This window comes from Macaca mulatta, chromosome 4 (assembly GCF_049350105.2).
Source record: "Macaca mulatta isolate MMU2019108-1 chromosome 4, T2T-MMU8v2.0, whole genome shotgun sequence".
Taxonomy (NCBI): domain Eukaryota; kingdom Metazoa; phylum Chordata; class Mammalia; order Primates; family Cercopithecidae; genus Macaca; species Macaca mulatta.
In genome coordinates, this window is record NC_133409.1 from 22357285 (window position 1) to 22371694 (window position 14410).

A 14410-nucleotide genomic window follows, 5' to 3' on the forward strand; every position below is an offset into this window, starting at 1 on the left:
TACTCTCCTGGGGGCTCTATGGCCCCACCCACTGCCTGAGAAACCTGAATACTTATCCAGGTGACTCTAGGGCAAGCTTGTATCTTCCCCATACTACTGCAACTAATGTTCTTTTGAAAGTGCTAGCTCCTGGCTGGAGGCCAACCAACACAAAACCAGTGCACTAAACAAAAGTACCACAAAGGACCCTCCCAGAGTTCACTTCAGTCCCCTGCTATCTCCACCAGAACAGGTGCTAGTATCCATGGTTGAGAGACCTGAAGATGAATCACATCATAAGAGCCTTTGCAGACACTTCCCAGTACCAGCCTGGAGCTGGGTAGCTCCACTGGGAGGCTAGACCCGGAACAGAAATAATAATCAACGCAGTTCAGCTCTTAGGAAGCCCCATCCCTAGGGGAAGAGGGAGAGCACCACATCAAGGGAGCACCCCATGGGACAAAAGAATCTGAACAACAGCCTTTGAGCCCCAGATCTTCCTCTGACATAGTCCACCCAAATCCAGAAAAACAATTCCAGTAATATTACAAAACAAAGTTCTTTAACATCCCCAAAAGATCACACTAGCTCACCAGCAATGGATCCAAACCAAGAAATCTCTGAATTGCCAGAAAAAGAATTCAGAAAGTCAATTAATATGCTAATCAAGGAGGCACTAGAAAAAGGTGAATACCAACTTAAAGAAATTTTAAAAATGATACAGGATATGGATAGAAAAAATAGCCAGAGAAATAGACAGCATAAATAAAAAACAATCACAACTTCTGGAAATGAAGGATATGCTTAGATAAATGCAAAATACACTAGAAAGTCTCAGCAATATAATCAAACAAGTAGAAGAAAGAACTTCAGAACTTGAAGACAAGGCTTTTGAATTAACTCAGTCCAACAAAAACAAAAAAAGGAATAATAACAAAAAAAAAAGAACAAAGCCTCTAAGAAGTTTGGGATCCTGTTAAATGACCAAACTTAAGAATAATTGGTGTTTCCAAGGAAGAAGACAGCTCTAAAAGTTTGGAAAACATATTTGAGGGAATAATTGAGGAAAACATACCTGGTCTTGCTAGAGATCTAGACATTCAAATACAGGAAGCCCAAAGAACACCTGGGAAATTCATCATAAAAAGATCATTGCCTAGGCACATAGTCATCCGGTTATCTAAAGTCAAGATGGAGGAAAGGATCTTTAGAGCTGCGAGGCAAAAATATAAGGTAACCTATAAATGAAAACCTATCAGATTAACAGCAGATTTCTCAGCAGAAACCCTACAAGCTAGAAGGGATTGGGGTCCTATCTTTAGCCTCCTTAAACAGAACAGTTATTGGTCAAGAATTTTGTATTCAGGAAAACTAAGCTTCACAAATGAAGGAAAGTCACAGTCTTTTTTAGACAAACAAAGCCTGAGAGAATTTGCCACTAACAAGCTAGCACTGCAAGAACTGCTAAAAGGAGCTTTAAATCTTGAAACAAATACTTGAAATACACCAAAATAGAACCTCCTTAAAGCATAAATCTCAAAGAACCTGTAAAACAATAACACAATGAAAAAAAAAACAAAAAACAAAAAAACAAGGCATTCAGGCAGTAACTAGCATAATGAATAGAATAGTACCGCACTTCTCAATACTAACATCGAATGTAAATGGCCTAAATGCACTTCTTCGAAGATACAGAATTGCAAAACGGGTAAGAATTCACCAACCAAATTTCTTCTGTCTTCAAGAGACTCACCTAACACATAAGGAACTCACAGAAACTCAACATAAAGGAGTGGAAAAAGATATTCCATGCAAATGGAAACCAAAAGTGAGCAGAAGTAGCTATTCTTATATCAGACAAAACAGACTTTAAAGCAACAACAGTTTAAAAAGACAAAGAGGGACATTATATAATGATAAAAGGACTAGTCCAACAGGAAAATATAACAGTCCTAAATATATATGCACCTAACACTGGAGCTCCCAAATTTATAAAACAATGACTCCTAGACCTAAGAAATGAGATAGGCAGCAACACAATAGTAGGGGCTTCAATACTCCACTGACAGCACTAGACAGGTTGTGATGACAGAAAGTCAACAACAACAAAAAAATGGACTTCAATTATACTCTAGAAAAATGGACTTAACAGATATTTACAGAACATTCTAGTCAACAACTGTAGAATATACATTCTATTCATCAACACATGGAAAACTCTTCAAGACAAGTCATATGATAGCCAAATAAACAAGTCTCAACAAATTGAAGAAAATAGAAATTAATATATAAGTACACTCTCAGATTACAGTGGAAAAAAAAACTGGAAATCAACTCCAAAAGCAACCCTCAAAACCATGCAAATACATGGAAATTAAATAACTTGCTCCTGAATGATCATTGGGTCAACAATGCAATCAAGAGGGAGATGTAATAATTATTTGAACTGAACAGTAACAGTGATATAACCTATCAAAACATCTGGGATACAGCAAAAAGCGGTGCTGAGAGGAAAGCTCACAGCATTGAATGCCTACATCAAAAAGTCTGAAAGAGCACACACAGACAATCTAAGGTCACACCTCAGGAACTAGAAAAACAAGAACAAACCAAACCAAAACCCAACAGAAGAAAAGAAATAACAAATATCAGAGCAGAACTAAATGAAACCGATAGAAAAAAGCAATACAAAAGGTAAATGAAACGAAAAGCTGGTTCTTTGAAAAGATAAACAAAACTGACAGACCATTAGGAAGATTAACAAAGAAAAGAAGAGAGAAGATCCAAAATGTAATACATTATAACCAATACTACAGAAACACAAAAGATCATTCAAGGCTACTATGAACACCTCTATATGCACACACCAGAAAACCTAGAGGAGATGGATAAATTCCTGAAAATATACAACCCCCCTAGATTAAACTAGGGATACATAGAAACTCTGAACAGACCAATAACAAGAAGCAAGACTGAAATGTTAATTTTAAAATTGCCAACAACAACAACAAAAAAAAGTCTAGGACTAGACAGATAATAAACAGCTGAATTTTATCAGAGATTCAAAGAATTGGTACTAATTCTATTGACACTATTCCAAAAGATAAAGAGGGAATCCTCCCTAAATCATTCCATGAAACCAATATCACCCTAATTCCAAACCAGGAAAGACATAACACAAAAAGAAAACTTCAGACAAACATCCCTGATGAATATAGATGCAAACATCGTTAACCAAATACTAGTTAAATGAATCCAACAGGATATCAAAAAATAATCCATATAATCAAGTGGGTTTCATACCAAGGATGTAGGTATGGTTTAACATACACAAGTAAATAAGTGTGATACACCACATAAATAGAATTAAAAACAAAAATCACATGATCATCTCAATAGATGCAAAAAAAGCACCTGACAAAATTCAGCATCCCTTTATGATTAAAACTTCAGCAACACTGGCATAGAAGGGACATATCTTAATGTAATAAAAGCCATCTATGACAAACCCACAGCCAACATACTGAATAGGGAAAAGTTGAAAGCATTCCCTCTGAGAACTGGAACAAGACAAGGATGCCCAGTCTCACCAGTTCTGTTCCACATAGTACTGGAAATCCTAGCTAGAGTAATCAGACAAGAGAAAGAAATAAAGGGCATCCAAATCAGTAAAGAGGAAGTCATACTATCACTATTTGCTGACGACATGATCATATATCTAGAAAACCCTAAATACTTCTCCATAAAGCTCCTGATACTGATAAATGAATTCAGCAAAATTTCAGAATACAAAATTAATGTACACAAATCAGTAGCACTGCTATACACCAACAGTGATCAAGCTGAGAATCAAATCAATAATTCAACCCCTTTTACGATAGCTGCAAAAATATACTCACAATGTACCTAAGAAGATGAAAGACTTCTGCAAGGAAAACTATACAACACTGCTGAAAGAAATCATAGATGACCACACCAACATGGCACATGTATACATATGTAACACACCTGCATGTTGTGTACATGTACCCTAGAACTTAAAGTATAATAAAAAAAAAGAAAGAAAGAAGGAAAGAAAAAAAACATAGATGACATAAACAAATGGAAACATATCCCATGCTCATGAATGGGTAGACTCAATATTGTGAAAAATGACCATACTGCCAAAAGCAATCTACAAATTCAATGTAATTCATATCGAAATACCAGCATCATTCTTCACAGAACAAGAGAGAACAATCCTAAAATGCATGTGGAACCAAAAAAGAGCCCACATAGCCAAAGCAAGACTAAGCAAAAAGAACAAATCTGGAGGCATCACATTACCTGACTTCAAACTGTACTATAAGGATATAGTCACCAAAACAGTATGATACTGGTATAAAAATAGGCACACATATCAATGTAACAGAATAGAGAACCTGGAAATAAAGCCAATTACTTACAGCCAACTGATCTTCGACAAAGCAAACAAAAACATAAAGTAGGGAAAGGATACCCTATTCAACAAATGGTGCTGGGATAATTGGAAAACCACACGTACAAGAATGAAGCTGGATCCTCATCTCTCACCTTATACAAAAATCAACTCAAGATGGATCAAAGACTTAAATCTAAGACCTGAAACCTTAACAGTTCTAGAAGACAACATTGAAGAAACCTTTCTAGACATTGGCGTAGGAAAAGACTTTAAGACAAAGAACCCAGCATCAAATGCAACAAAAACAAAGATAAATAGATGGGACTTAATTGAATTAAAAAGTTTCTGCACAGCAAAATAATAAGCAGAGTAAACAGACAACCCACATAGTGGGAGAAAATATTCACAAACTATGTATCTGACAAAGGACTAATATCCAGAATCTACAAGGAATGCAGACAAATCAACAAGAAAAAAAACAAACCATCTCAAAAAATAGATGTTGGCATGGATGTGGTGAAAAGGGAACACTCTTACACTGCTGGTGGGAATGTAAACTAGTACAACCACTATGGAAAACAGTGTGAAAATTCCTTCAAGAACTAAAAGTAGATCTACCATTTGATCCAGCAATCCCACCATTGGGTATCTACCCGGCGAAAAGAAGTCATTATATGAAAAAGATACATGCACATGCATGTTTATAGCAGCACAATTCATGATTGCAAAAATATGGAACCAGCGCAAACACCCATTAATGAGTGAATAAAGAAAATGTGGTGTGTGTGTGTATATATATATGAATACTACTCAGTCATGAAAAGGAACAAAATAATGGCATTCATAGCAACCCAGATGGAATTGGAGACCATTATTCTAAGTGAAGTAACTCAGGAATGGAAAACCAAACATCGTACATTCTCACTCATAAGTGGGAGCTAAGCTATGAGGATGCAAAGGCATAAGAATGATACAATGGACTTTGGGGATTTGGAGTAAAGGGTGGGATGAGGGTGAGGTATAAAAGACTACACACTGGGTACAGTGTACACCGCTCAGGTGATGGGTTTACCAAAATTTCAGAATTCACCACTAAAGAACTTATCCATGTAACCAAACACCACCTGTTCCCCAAAAACCTATAGAATTAAAAAATAAAATGTTTTAAAAGAGAGAAACTACCTATGGGGTAATATGCTTGTTACCTGGGTAACAATCTGTACCCAAAACCCCCAGGACACACTATTTATCTATAGAACTTACCTGCACATGTACCCCTTAAACTAAAATAAAAATGTTAAAACCAACAATAAAACAATACAATAAATATAAATACTCAAAGCAGTTAAAAAGTAAATACATGGAAATAGTTTGCAAACACTAAGCAAAAGAAAGCTGATGTGGCCATAGTAATATCAGACAAAGGAATCTTTAAGATGAAGAATATTAGCATAGATGAATAGGAGTGTTTTATAATGATAAAAAGGCAATATAATCAAGTATATAGATAATCAACCTACTAAATATAAAGCACCCAAATACATTAACCAAAAAGAACTATAGGCAAATCTATAATCACAGTTGGAGACATACCAAAATCTGTTGAATACAACTAATATAGACCTTGAAAGAAACTCATAGTTTTAAATGCCAGTGAGTGGAATGATACAAAAACAATGACCTTTCTTTTCAATCTAAAAACCTAGAAAAATAACAGAAAATTATGGCTAAAATAAATAGAAAAGGGGAAATAATAAAAATAAGATTAGAAATTAATGAAATCAAAAATTGACAAAACAGAAAAAAGTCAATAATACCAGAAATAGATTATTTGAAAAGATAAATAAATCTGACAAACTTTTAGCAGGAGTGATCAACAAAAAAAATGTACCAATAGCGGAAGTATAAAAGGATATCACTACAGACACTGTAGACATTAAAATTATAATAAGGGGATATTATTAAATTTGACAACTCATGGAAAATGACAAATTCTTGAAAGCATGAATTACCAAAACTGGCTCAAGAAGAAATACAAATAAATGGCCTTATATCTTTAAAAGATACTGAATTTGTAATCAAATAATTTTCCACAAAGAAAACTCCAGGTCCAGATGAATTTGCTTGTGGATTTTATCAAAACTAAAGAAGAATTAATAGCAATTCTATACAAATGCTTTCAGAAAATTGAAGAGAGAATGCTTCCTAAGTCATTTTTGAGACGACTAATTAGATACCTAGGCATTAACCTAATAAAGGATATTTTAGACATCTACACTAAAAACTATAAAACACTGCTGAGAGATATTAAAGAAAACCTAAACAAATGGAGAGATACATCATTTTCATTGATTGGAAGATTCAAAATTTTAAGATACTCATTCTCCCTAAACTGAAAAGAGATTCAAAATTCCAGCAGGATTTATTCTAGAAATTAGTGAGATGATTTTAAAATCTATTTGGAAAGGCAGAAAATCAAGTATAGCCAAAATAAAAATATTGGAAAAGCAAAGCAAAGTAGAAGGACTGAATTTGCCTATCTTCAAGTTTTTCTCTGAATTTACAGTAATCAAGACAATGTAGCACTGGCAAAAAGAATAGATAAATATATCAAAGGAACAGAATAGAGAGTCCAGAAATAGATCCACACATACACACTCTTGTTGCCCAGGCTGGAGTGCAACGGCGCAATCTCTGCTCACCGCAACCTCTGCCTCCCAGGTTCAAGTGATTCTTATGCTGGGATGAGCATGAGAATCATCTCAGACTCCTTCTGAGTAGCTGGGATTACAGGCACCCATCACCACGCTCGGCTACTTTTTGTATTTTTAGTAGAGATGGGGTTTCACCACGTTGGTCAGGCTGGTCTCAAACTCCTGACGTTAGGCTATCCACCGGCCTCGGCCTCCCAAAGTGCTGGGATTACAGGCGTGAGCCACTGTGCCCGGCCCAAATTATTTTCAATAAAGGTCCCAAAGCAACTAAATAAAGAGAAAATCTCTTCAGCAAATGGTGCTACAATAACTGGATATCCCTATAGAAAGGAAAAAAAGAAAACTTTAACTCATATCTCATACCATACCCCAAAATAAATTTAAGATGAATTACAGATCTAATCATGAAAGCTAAAATGATAAAGCTTCTAGAAAAAATACAGTATAAAATCTTCACAACCTTGGGATAGGCTAAGATTTCTTGTAGAAAACACAGAAATCACAGAATATAAAAAATGCTTAAATTGGACTTAATCAAAATGAAATTCTGCTCATCAAAGCACACCACCAAGAAAATAAGCAGATAAACTAAACACTGAGAGAAAATATTCACAACACATATTTTGACAAAGTGCTTATATGAAGAACAACTTAATAATGAAAAGACAACTCATTTAAAAATGAGAAGAATACTAGAACAGGCACATCATAAAAGAAGATATATAAATGGCCGATAACAAATGCAAAAGTGACCAAAATTGACAGTCACCAGGGAAGTGCTGGTTAAAATCACAACATGTACTGCTCCCCACACCAAAGAACAGTGAATATAAAAAAGATTGCCAAAGCCAACTGTTGAAAGGATATGGAAGAACGACAATTTTCATACATTTTTATGGGAATGTAAAATGGCACAAACATTTTGAAAAACTGGCAATTACTTAAGAATATACACATCTGGCCGGGCGCGGTGGCTCAAGCCTGTAATCCCAGCACTTTGGGAGGCCGAGACGGGCGGATCACGAGGTCAGGAGATCGAGAGACGATCCCGGCTAACACGGTGAAACCCCGTCTCTACTAAAAAATACAAAAAAATAGCCGGGCGAGGTGGCGGGCGCCTGTAGTCCCAGCTACTCGGGAGGCTGAGGCAGGAGAATGGCGTAAACCCGGGAGGCGGAGCTTGCAGTGAGCTGAGATCCGGCCACTGCACTCCAGCCTGGGTGACAGAGCAAGACTCCGTCTCAAAAAAAAAAAAAAAAAAAAAAAAAAAAGAATATAAACATCTATCTACCCTATCACCAGCAATTCTACTCCTAGGTATGTATCCAAGTATACATCCACAAAAAGGCTTGTATACAAATATTCAGTTTTATTCATAATAACCAAAATTGGGAAGCAATTAAAATGTCCATGAAGACATACATAGAATGGATACACAGACAGCGGTATCTTCACACAATGGAATATTACTCAGCAATAAAAAGGAAAAACTAATACACACAACGACATGTATCGCAAAATATTTTATGCCAAGTAAAAGAAGCCAGACGCAAAAAGTACGTATTTCTGGAGGGGTGCAGATTGATTGGGAAGAGGCACAGGAATTTTTTGTGATGATGGGTATGTTCTAGGTCTCAAAATGCATTTGTCTAAACTGATGTAATGGAATACTTAAGGTCTGAATATTTCATGTTATGTATATTTTAACTAAAATTTTACATAAAAGTGTAAAATTTATTTTTAAAATATCTGACAATGCTAATGTGGAAGATGTAGAGATGCCAACAAGAGCAGGACAGAGGGATAAGTTTGAGGACACAGATCAAGGAGGTAATTCATGTGGTCCCTTTCACTCTCTAGTTTTCATTTAAGACATCAGAGGAAGAGTTCTGCCTTCATTCCATAATGTATACTCTATTTTGTGAAGAAGCAGAAAAGCTTATCCATACACTTCCTGGGCTCTTAAGCAGCATTCTCCTGAGTGCCTATACTGTACTCTCTTTATACCCCATCACAGCACTTACCATATTCTACTGTAACTAGTTATTTACAAACCCCTTTACCCTAAAAGCCCAATGCCTGCAACACAGTGGATAATCAGAAAATGTTTATTGAAAGAATAAATGAATTTTTATACATTATCATTTATGACTGACAAGTATGCTTCTCAATCAATTGCCTTTGAGGGACTCTACTTACCTCTGACCCCGAAGAACAGCTGTGTACAGGTGAATACATTGACTGTCTTGAACCAACCAATACAGGAGCCCATCACTGAGGTCTAAAGTTAGAGCAATCACCTAAATAGAAAGTAAGGTAAGAAAATAAACCAAATACATGTTTGAAGCATATCTTTGTGAACAGGTCACACTTATGCTATAGATTTCTCTTTAACATCCTCTTTGGAATAAAAAATTCAATAATGTTTACTTTTTTCTGAATATAAGAGTTACACGATCACACTTATTACTATGCTATTTGGATATAAACACTGGTGTCCTAAAATTTTACAAAAAGGCAACGAGTATATTATTCACTTTTATATACCTAGCTCCAGTAATTATCAAAGTACAATTCTCAGACCTGCAGCAACAGCATCACCTGGAAACTTGGAACAAACACAAATTATCAATCACACTCCAGAGCTACTGAATCTGAAGCGTTGAGCCTGCGCCAAGCTTGCCTAAAGATAGTGATAACTCTAGCCTCTTTAGCAACATGAGCCAGTGAATTTTGTTGTTCTTTAAACCTGTTGTTATCAAACATAGCTGCATATTAGAATGATCTGTGGAGTTTTTTAAAAATCTCAATTCCCAGGCTGCACTCTATTAAATTATGATCTCTGGGGATGGAACCTAGGCTCCAGTATGCTTTAAAACTTCATAGGTGATCCCCACATGGCAACAATGGTTTAAACCATTTTGAATTGTATTTTCTATTAATTGCAACCCAAAACATTCTCATACACTTTAAAAAGATCATACACAAAGGATGTTTGTGTGTTAAAATTGAATACTAATGTGTACATAAAGCCCTATTTCCAGATGACATATGAGAACCACTTCTTACTATTCTTTGCTTTCTTGTTGCAATGTATCTCTTAAGTTTACATCCAGTCGACGAGGTGAGGCCTGAAGAAAGGCTGCTTTTCCTATGGCATAGAATCCAAAGATCCTGTTTTTGCTATCTTTGGCTTTCCAAAGACAGTTACTATCCAAAGATCTATCCAAAGATCCTGTTTTTGCTTTCTTTGGCTTTACAAATATTTTCCAAATAGGCTAAGATTGCCAGTAGCCTGATCTCAGAGCAGTGGACTCTCCCTGTAACGTACCTAGAGGTTGTGAGGTATCCCCAGTAGAATTAAAGTTGATGACTATATCTTTAGCAAGATACAGCAGCATTTAGACAAAAATGATGAGCCAGTGAAAGATGTGAAAAGACTACAATAATAAGGTATCCAAGAGGTAAAAATTCTTCCTGAAAAGTTACCCTTCTACAAAGAAACAGTTACAAGGTACATGATGGCAAAAACCCTTCGGTTCTCATATAAATCACAGCCTTCTATCTTCAGGAAAATTCAACCAACTTATTCTCCAGAAGGTAAAAATGTATTCTGGTAATTCCCAGCCTTTTAGGAGTTGAATTAAGTCCTTGCTCCGTGCTGAGAGAGATTTATTGATTTTTTTTTTTTCAGTTAAAGAGAAATCAGGTTAACCTTGTTTGGTTATTTACAATGAGATGCACTAGAGTTTCTACATTACAAATTAAGTCTATTTTATTCTATTTTAAGAAGGAGATTCTACAATTTTTTGCTGGAATACAACAAACTATTCAAACTCTAAATAAAATTCAGGTGCTGGGTCATCATCCCATTCCTCCACGCAGTCAGCAGCTTCATATTTAAACAGTCAGAGGGTAATCCATACCTTGTATATAAACCTCTCTGATCTAAATTGAAATCTTTATGTTAAATTTTAATTCTATGGTAAAAATGTACCATATGCTGTAAGTTGAGCTCATCAGATGTGGCAAAAGGTATCTTTTTACCTTAGAAGAATCTCTTACTTTGTTCATTCTTTTTTTTATCACACAAATAATTGGGCCTTTCTATAAATAATTGCCTGACTGTATTTCATTATATCGGCTGATTGCAAAATATATTATTACTGCATAATAAATCTGTACATGACATAAATGAACAAGAGAGAGATGAAGAGCTTTGCTGGATGCAAAATGTGTTGCCTTCAGAGCATCCACTGGCACTAATGGAGTCAGACAGATTAGACATCAAACCATGGAACCGGAACACAGATTTGCAAAAGCAACAACAGCGCTTCACAACCTGGGAGAGGATTTGGAGAGAAGTGTTTTTTTAAATTTCCATTCTTTTGCTATATATATATATATTTTTTTTTAATTTCAACAGCTTTTGGGGTACAGGTAGTTTTTGGTTACATGGAAGAATTGTACAGTTGTAAAGACTGAGATTTTAGTGCACCAGTCACCTGAGTAGTGTAAAAATGTACCCAATATGTAGGGTATTTTTATCCCCACCCAACTTCCACCCTCCCTCCTTCTGAGTCTCCAAAGTCTATTATATTACTCTGTATGCTTTTGCATACCCGTGGCTTAGCTCTCACTTATAAGTGAGAACATACAGTATTTGGTTTGCCATTCCTGAGTTACTTTACTTAGAATAATGGTCTCCAGCTCCATTCAAGTTGCTGCAAAAGACATATTTCCTTCTTTTTTTTATGGCTGAGTGTATTCCATGGTGTATTTATACCACATTTTCTTTATCCACTAATCAGTTGATGGGCACTTAGGTTGGTTCCCTGTCTTTACAATTGCAAATCGTGCTGCCATAAACATACATGTGCAGGTGTCTTTTTGATATAGTGACTTCTTTTCCTTTGGGGAGATACCCTGTAGTGGGATTGCTGGATCGAATGATAGAAATATTATTAGTTCTTTAAGAAATCTCTGCACTGTTTTCCACAGATGTTGTATTAATTTACATTCCCATCTGCAGTGTATAAGCATTTGGAGGGGGGATTTAAAGAGGGGTAAGAAGGATGAATTTCCCCCAAACATGCTGAGATGACTCACTCATTTATGGGAAAGTCCCCAAGGTCACACCAGAGCTTTTTCCTGGCTAGTGAGAGTACTCAAACAACCATATCAGAATACTGGGAAGATTACTGACAAAGTCCCTGAGCTGGAGAAGAAGTTACTCTTGTTTATTTTTTGTTTTTTTTTTTTTTTTTGAGACGGAGTCTCGCTCTGTCGCCCAGGCTGGAGTGCAGTGGCGCGATCTCGGCTCACTGCAAGCTCCGCCTCCTGGGTTTACGCCATTCTCCTGCCTCAGCCTCCTGAGTAGCTGGGACTACAGGCGCCCGCCACCGCGCCCGGCTAATTTTTTGTATTTTTAGTAGAGACAGGGTTTCACCGTGGTCTCGATCTCCTGACCTTGTGATCCGCCCGCCTCGGCCTCCCAAAGTGCTGGGATTACAGGCGTGAGCCACTGCGCCCGGCCAAAGTTACTCTTGAGATAATATTATCAATATGTTTTTACAAAAATGAAAATGCTTTTCCCTAACAATTATATTTTTTGGAAAAAAAAATGCTTTCTTTGTATTCAGACTCAAGTGACTCCAAAATAGAATTAAGGGACCCTTTTGTTATTTGATAAGAATGATTAATCTTTGGATATGGTACATAAATTTCCATCTCTTTTAAATGCTTGTGTTATAATCCATGTAATGCAAATCAGGTCTCTTTAAATATCCTAGGAATTATGGCCCATATATGTTATTGGAATTGGAGATCAAGTGACTCAACTATTAGTTCATATATATACACATATATTTTTTAAATTATCTGGTATTCTGTATTATGTATATTTTATCTCTGCAGAAAAAAAATGACTTAAGAAATCTTAAGGGATGTATTAGGTAGAAATAGTGTGAATAATTTATTTATTCTTAACGCATTCCTGCAATTTTCAAGTTTTCTATAGTTGAAATATGTCACCATTATGATCAGAAAAAATTAAAATTTAGAAACTTAGATGGATACCTGGTGGGTAGCTAAACAGATTCAACAAAAATGGGTATTGCTGTAGAAGCTGAGGATGTAAAAGTAACATTTGCTTTAGAAACATTCCTGTATCTGGCATATTTTGCAGGCTGAGTAATAATAATAAGAGCTTAACTACTGAGTATTTACTTTGTACCTGGAACTATTCCCACTCCTTCTCATGAATAATCTCATATAATCTTTATTTTAAAAAATCTAGGAGGTAGAATAATAGTTAATAGTCCCAGTTTTCAGATAAGGAAAGAAACACATAGAAGTCAAATAATTTTCCTAGTTTTTAGAAACAGTTTTTAGAACAGTCAGTACCCAAAACTGATTGAAAACAGTAAAATGCCTAATCACCACCTGATTCAAAGCTTCTAAAATATTCAACAGAAGTCCTTAAGACTATAAAAACAGTTATAAATTAAAATACTTTTAAGTTGGGTTCACTCAAAATAAAGCAACTAAAAAAAATCTCCATAGTACATTTGAACTTATATAATCACTTATGACCATCAAATAAGGTTTTCAATTATGACCATCAAATAAGGCTTTTTTTTTCAAATAACAGAAAGCTTGGTTAAATCAAGATCTTACCAAAACAGTATTTCCTTTAGAAGTCTGCTTTAAGTACTCACAACAAGCGAGAGACAGTATTATCATAAATATAGAGCTATTTAGTATTACTAAATGATCAGATCTTTTAATTTGTCACCTTTTTCCCAGAAAACCAAGGCTGTGCCTGTAGTATAAGGGAACTTTCCCCATTTAGTCTGGTGCTTTCCACTGAATAGAGTGTGGTCCAGTAGAGATATCCACCAACTGAATCCACCACCATGTCATTCACCAATAGCTTCACGTGGGTAACAATATCTGTGTGTCCTGTCAACACAGACTGCCTTTGTATCTAAAAAACATAATTGTATGGCCAGTTAATGGCTTTCAAATGACATTATTATTTCTGAATAGTTTATTGCAATCATTAATAAATTGCTTGATTAATCCATTCATTCATTCAACCACGAATAGTGATTGGCACTATGTGCTGGGTAGTGTGATAAGCCTTGGAAACATAGCAACAGGCAAACAGACATGGCATCTGCTCTCACAGGGTTTATCTGTTTTCATGCCTCCAAAGAGAAGGGAAATAAATTTATTTCGCATAAAAATAACTACTTTTCCTAATAATACATCCAGACAATGTGAACACTGCTGG

General features: G+C 35.7%; 1 protein-coding gene across 1 annotated transcript in view; it reads right to left on the bottom strand.

Annotated features, from left to right (window-relative positions):
• The window catches only part of ROS1 (ROS proto-oncogene 1, receptor tyrosine kinase), a 144274-nt gene that overhangs the window by 84533 nt on the left and 45331 nt on the right, over positions 1-14410 (bottom strand). Inside the window, exons 17-18 of the mRNA XM_078001181.1 lie at positions 13910-14101; positions 9313-9413 (exon numbers count right to left, since the gene is read on the bottom strand). Of these exons, the coding sequence (XP_077857307.1) occupies positions 9313-9413; positions 13910-14101 (293 nt within the window). The remainder of the gene's footprint in view (positions 1-9312; positions 9414-13909; positions 14102-14410) is intronic.